The 7,296-nt window shown below is 34.3% G+C and overlaps 1 protein-coding gene across 1 annotated transcript; it reads left to right on the top strand.

Annotated features, from left to right (window-relative positions):
* The first annotated feature begins 2,271 nt into the window (after positions 1-2,271).
* LOC131060520 (pentatricopeptide repeat-containing protein At3g24000, mitochondrial) lies at positions 2,272-5,601 on the top strand. The gene is made up of 2 exons (XM_057993759.2): positions 2,272-2,494; positions 2,737-5,601. The coding sequence occupies exons 1-2, from the start codon at positions 2,384-2,386 to the stop codon at positions 5,557-5,559; spliced, it is 2,934 nt and encodes a 977-aa protein (XP_057849742.2). The 5' UTR covers positions 2,272-2,383; the 3' UTR covers positions 5,560-5,601.
* Positions 5,602-7,296: the final 1,695 nt, after the last annotated feature.

Genomic DNA, 7,296 nt, shown 5'->3' with positions numbered 1-7,296 from the left:
CAACATGGAAATAACCTAACATCATCAATAACATCACCACCATATCTAAGGTAATCATAAACTATGGGTTAGCACATAGAAAAACATCATGATCAATAATTATAAGCCACGTCTCATGATAATGAGTAACATAAAGAACCAAATACAATCCTAACATCATCATATAGTATCTCAACATAAAAGAGTCTAAACATGTCCCTAAATGTCCATCATATGCATCAAAAGGAAGTGTGTCACGGAAGGCACTGCATGCCTTATGAATCTTGATAGCAATATCATAAGTGTAATGATATTCTTTGGTAAAAAAGAGAGATTCAATTTTGAGAGTTAAATTCAAACCTTCCATCTAATGGACTCAACATGCCTTACAAGTATGTGGTAGATTTCTTTTTAATACCCATATTGATTTATAAACATTAAAATGTTATCAAACAATCTTAATTTAGGGTGGTTACACAAGTATTAACAGGAATACATATAATTGTAAATGGAAATGTATATATAACCCACATAATAGTCTAATAAATACTTACAATGCATACAACCATACCCAATGACCAATGGTGTAGCCAATATATAGAGATAACAATAATCTACTACTCATAGTTGGTATATAACAACTCTTTTAAGTACTTAATCAACATTTAACCATACTTACTATTACGATAAACTCAAAATCTATTTAAGATTAGTGATTATTATATACAATAGAATGATACCCATTTAATAGATTGCAAATATCCTTTGATTAGTGGTGACTATTATATACAATCAAATAAATAGCCATATAAGAGATACCATTGTGCCTTGTCTACTCAACAACTTGACTAGCAATAGAAAGAATTTTAAGTGAGACTAAATACTTATAACTAGGAGTTATATTTTATAACAAGTAAAGGGTTTGCATGGTGGTAAAAAACAATATTACAAATATAATTCAAAACCTTAGAAGAGTACATTCATTTTATCACACATTTTAATTCTCATTAATACCTTATTTTACTTATTTAAATTCCACATTTAGTTTCAATATGAGTCTCACCTCATTACCATAAGTCATTAGATGTGAATTTAGCAAAAAAATATTAAAAAATATAGAGATGACATAAAAAATAATAAAAATTAAAATCAAAATCATAAAATACTTATTAGGTGAATAAAATTAATTAAAATGAACTTTAAATAATATATTAACTATAAAATAATTCTTAAGTAAATAAAATAGCTCTTTTTTAACATAAACATTTTATGAAAAATTAAAATATAATTAAATTATTACATAAATATAAAAAAAATGGTAGCTATATGAAAAATAAAAAATATTTGATAAAGTAAAACATTAAATACTTTTTAGTTTTATACAATTTTATTTATTTATTATCTTATTATTGAAAAATGAAATAACTCTTTGATAGAATATAAAATAAATAACGTGACAACAAATCTTATTTAAAATTTAAAATGATAATTATTTCTAAAATATGACTTACTAATTTATATTTTTATTTATTTAAGTATTTAACTATTTACTATCAAATTATCAAATTCTATAATAAGTAATTTCAAAATAATTCTTTTAATAAAAGAAGAAAGAAACAAAAATACAATTAATATAGCTCCTCTCTCTATTTTACATAGATTTTTTTTAGATATGTAAGGGAAGAGCACCAATTACACTTCCAATAGCTATTCACTCCACACTTCTAATTATCAACCTCACTTTTTAGCATTTTTGGACTATAATTGATCTATTTGTGCATGACTAATGTACCATTTGTGCATAATCATTGGTAGAGTTTTCTAAAGATATGCAAGGGAAGATCACCAATTATAGTTCCAATAACCCTTCACTCCAAACTTCCAATTATTAGCTGTAAAAAAAATTAAAATAAAAGCTCATTAATAAATTTCACATGTAACAATAGCCACTCACTTTTTAGCGTTTTTGGACTATAGTTGATCCATTTGTGCACTACTAGGGCATTTGTGCACTACTAGGACAATTTTAAGTGCTTTAAGTAGGTATCTATAAGCACTTCAAAGTGTGTACTTTTTGATCCTTGAATGCATAATGAATCCTACTTAGTGCATGTTACTACCAAAACCAAAACAATAGCTATAAACAGTTAAATTACAGACAAAGTCAACTGCACAAAATTAACTGTAACAATCACTGGTAAGCTTGACTATACTAATCTAATTTATTTGCCTAATTGATCTCTTCTAAACTCTAAACGATACAAATAAATCACAAAACCAATTTAATGAATACAGAAGTATCTCACACCAAACATATATGGTATACAATGCTTTTGTCATAGTGGACGCGATGTTATAGCTTTTGTTTTGATGCTGTTACATGCTGCAGGGGATGTAAAAAGCCATGTCTTTATCCATTGCTTCTTATTCGTCCTCTTTCCCTCTCACAAACCCTCAATTCACTAAACTGGAATGTAACAAATTGATTCTGCCAAGCAAGCTCTCTTTTCATAAGGTAAGTTTAATTTTCCGTTTCCTTAATTATTATGCAGTTTTGTTTCCTTTCTCTGTTTTGACTGAGAAAGTGGCTATAAATTTGAGTTGGATTGATCGGGATAATGTAAAGTTGAAGCGTTTTTGCCAATTGGAAGAGTTTGAAAATTTTGAATTGGGTTGTTACAAATTCTTGTCATTATCAATTTCATGTGCTGAAGTGATTCAAAACAGTCGTCTGACATATCCATCATTGTTTTTAAGGCATTAGGATCTAGAGAAACCAGGTGTAAGTACTCTCATTGGAATCCAATACATTGGAATAACGTTGGTATTAGAATTGGAGAAAGACGCCAAGAACACAGGGAGGGAAAGGTTGAGGTACTGGGTAGAGTGTATAATGAAGGAAAGTCCAAGTTAAAAAATCCTATTGCCGTAGATTTGGATGAGTATGCTCACCTCTTGAAGGAATGCACTGAGTTGAAATCTCTGGAGCGAGGGAGGAAGGTCCATCAACTTATACTAGACTCTGGTATTGACATAACTGTTTATTTAGGAAACCTTTTGATAAGTATGTATGCAAAATGTGGCAGTATTGAAGATGCACGACAAGTGTTTGACAAAATGCCTGTGCGGAATGTGATCTCCTGGAATTCAATAATTGCAGGATACGTACAGAATAGTTATGATAGAGAAGCTTTGAAAATATTTGGGAAAATGAGGCACGAAGTCATGCGGACTACTAAGCTTACCTTTGTTAGTGTGCTCAGAGCATGTACAGTCCTAGAAGAGCTAGAAATGGGCAAGCAAGTACATGATTTTATCCTGAAGATGGACTTGGCATCAGATGCAACTCTAAGAGATGCACTTATTAAAATGTATACTAAATGTGGGAGCATGGATGATGCATATTCATTGTTTATTTCTGGGAACCCAATTGCATTTTCTTGGACTCCAATGATTATGGGTTATGTGCACAATGGACAGCATGAGGAAGCCTTGAAACTTTTCTGCAGAATGCAACAGGCCGGTGTTGCGCCAGAGTCATTCACATATGTAACTACTCTTAGTTCATGTGCTAGTTTAGAAGACGTAGAACATGGTGAGCAGCTCCATGCCCATGTCATCAAAACCGGCTACGAACTAAATCTGGTTGTGGCTAATGCTCTTATTACTATGTATGCAAATTGTCGAAAGGTAGAGCAGGCCCGAAAGATGTTTGACAGAATGCCTGAACGAGATGTGATCTCATGGAATGCTATGATTGCTGGATATGCTCAGAATGAGTGTGGTTATGAGGCCTTGAAACTCATTCATGGAATGCAATCAGAAGGCATGAAACTTAATTTCACACTTAATGAGTTCACTTTTGCTAGTGTTCTTACCGTATGCGCGAGTTTATCAATAGTTCAATGTGGCATGGAACTTCATGCACATATCATCAAAACTGGATTTGGGAGAAATGTGTTTGTTGGAACAGCTCTTGTGGATATGTATTCAAAATGTGGCAGCATAGAAGCTGCATACACTATTTTAAATGAAATGCAAGTACAAGATTTGGTTCCATGGAATGCAATGATAGCTGGATATGTTCAGAATGGACGTGCAGAGGAGGCCTTGAAGTTTTTAAGCCAAATGGAACTGCAAGGTATGAAGCCAAACATGTTCACACTTGCCAGCATTCTCAAGGCTTGTGCCAGCATGAAAAATTTGAAACATGGTGAACAAATCCATGCGCGTGTCATTAAAACTGGAGTTGAGTCTGACATTTTTGTGGGAAGTTCCTTGGTTGACATGTATGCTAAATCTGAGAGTGTAGAATCTGCAGCTAGAGTTTTTCACAGTATGCCCGAACAGAACATTGTATCATGGAATTCGATTATTGCAGGCTATGTTCAAAACAGGCACGGTGAGGAAGCCTTAAAGCTCTTCTGCGAAATGCAACAAGCTTGCTTAATGCCTGACAATTTCATCTTAGCAAGCATCCTTGGTGCATGCACAGACCTATCAGCCCTTGGAAGTGGGCAGCAGGTCCATGCCCTTATAATCAAAACTGGATTTGATTCAGATGACTGGGTGGGAAGTGCTCTGGTTGACATGTATGCAAAATGTGGAATCTTGGAAAATGCACGGACAGTATTTGATGAAATTGTGGATCCAGATGTTGTGGCATTGACTGTGATGATTGCAGCATATGCTCAGCATGGTAATGGCAAGGAAGCTCTTCAGCTGTTTGAACAATTAAAAATGACAGGCATGACACCAGATCACATTACCTTTACCAGTGTTCTCAGTGCATGCAGTCAAGAAGGCTTGGTGAGCAAAGCTAGTGAGTACTTCCATTCTATGAGTCAAACTTACAGAATAACACCAAGAATGGATCACTATGCCTGTATGGTAGAAGTTCTTGGTCGCTCCAGAAGCCTATATGAGGCAGAGAGCTTTATCAAGGAAATGCCATTTGAACCCAGTTCTGTAGTGTGGTGGCAATTGCTTGTTGCCTGTAGATACCATGGTGATATGGAACGAGGAAAACTTGTGGCGGAAAAGATTTTGGAAATGGAACCAGAAAACCCACTAACATATGTACTTCTATCAAACTTTCACACTGCTGCTGGAAGGCTACAAGATGCTGCAGAGGTGCAAATTAAGATGAAAGAAAAAGGGCTGAAAATGGAGCCAGGGCAAAGTTGGATTGAACTTAAAAGTAGAGTGCATATATTTTCAGCATGGGACAGATCTCACCCACAGATAGAGAAAATCTATACAACATTAGAGGAGTTGAGTAAGAAAATGGAAGAGGCAGGGTATGTAACTAACTCAAAATTTCTTTTATATGAATTGGAAGATGAAAACAATGAGCAGCATCATTGCTATCATAGTGAGAAGCTGGCTGTTACTTTTGGGCTTATCACCATCCATCCTGAAGTGCCTATCCGAATTGGTAAAAACTTCTATGTCTGTGATGATTGCCACAGAACAATGGAGCATATTTCTGAAGTTGTTGGGCGAGAAATAATTCTGCGGGACTTGAATGGCTTTCATCATTTTAAGCATGGAAGGTGTTCTTGTGGGAATTATTGGTGAGTATTGTAACAAATAAATGAAAATCTTTCATCGTTGTTGGAACTGCCTGGATTTCCACTTTTCTGCTACGCTTGGTGTGTGCAAGTGGTAAACTGACATTTCCATGTGTTATGAATTTTGATATGTGGCTGAATTTTCTATTTATGTTTCCATAACACTACATTTTAACATAAAAGTTAAAAAATTTAAAATTAAAAGAAAGCAATAAAGCCATATAAAGAAAAACAATCAAAGAGGAGAACCAAATAATTTAAAATCAAAAGAAAGCAATAAAACCATATAGAGACCAACTAACAATAGCAGAACCAACAAAAAGAAGATGACTAAAACCAACCACAAAAGAGCAAACCAAAAACTAGTTAGTCAAGGAGGTTTTAAACCAAACTTCATCCAAGGCCTTAGGAGAGGGGTGGGATGGGAGTGGAATGACTTCCAATTGCTTGAATGAGAGAACTCAATTGAATTAATCACTCATCAAATTTTCTCTTTAATCTTACTAGAATTAAACCAAACTTCATCCAAGGCCTTAGGAGAGGGGTGGGATGGGAGTGGAATGACTCACAATTGCTTGAATGAGAGAACTCAATTGAATTAATCACTCATCAAATTTTCTCTTTAATCTTACTAGAATCGCTAGCCTTAGCAAAATGATTTCTTCTAATAGATTCCAACACCTTCTGTTGAGTGGTGTTTTGTGACCACGCCCAACACAGAATAAAGTTTCCCAACGGCTACCTTATTCTCTCTTGATCAAAGTCAAATGTATGCTAAGATTGCAGGAAGATCATATGATGACTCCAAGGTTCTGACTGCATACTAGTGACTTTATGTGGATATAGGCTCGTGCGATAGATGTCGTTGGTAATCCAAGGGGACTTACGCACACTTTGAAGAAGATATAGACAAATTTATAACTTTCAAGGAGATTTTTTATGAATGATTTGGCTATGAATGGCTCTTTTGTAGGATTTTTTTATTAGATTATACTGAAAGTAAAAGGAGTGGGTTTAGAAAAAACTGCTCTAAATCTAAGAACTCAATCGATGGCAATGCTTCAGATGAGATCAATCACACTTCACTTCACCACTTGAAGACAACTACATGAAGTGGGTGCAATCTTCAAGGGTTGTGTTTGAAGGATTTTAAACTATCGATGAACACCATCAGAGAACAATGTTCATCTAACAATTTAAATTAAGCGCACACATAAAATAGCTTAGTCCAACCTTGCACTGTTGATAAAAATCATCTATCAACAAAAGGTTTGAGCAAGTGATCTGCACCTTAAAACATTGCAATCAACCTTGTTCATCTAAATGCTTGAAATAAATTTACTCTTAAGTGAGGAAAACAAAACCACGCATGCTAAGAAATAACACAAGTGTACACCATCAAAGAAAAATGTATCACATTTTATTACTCAATAGCTTATCGCAACAATTTCATACAATCTCCCCCTTTACAATTGAAAGGGTGACCCCCTTATATAGGCCTACACTTGAAAATGAATGGCCTTTATTACAAATCAACCAATGACTAAGATTAAACATGCAAACCTTAATTAGGGTTTGACCAAAATTCCCAAGTTTAGGACACCACATAGTGGGAAAATACATTAATGATGCACTACACCCATTATCAATTAATTACACTTTGATCAAAATGACGCCCATAATGCAATAAATGCACCATTATGCAAAGTTTGGCCATTGTGCAATGAATGCACCACTACCTCAA

This window comes from Cryptomeria japonica, chromosome 2 (assembly GCF_030272615.1).
Source record: "Cryptomeria japonica chromosome 2, Sugi_1.0, whole genome shotgun sequence".
Classification (NCBI taxonomy): Eukaryota; Viridiplantae; Streptophyta; class Pinopsida; order Cupressales; family Cupressaceae; genus Cryptomeria; species Cryptomeria japonica.
This window is presented reverse-complemented; position numbering and strand designations above follow the sequence as displayed.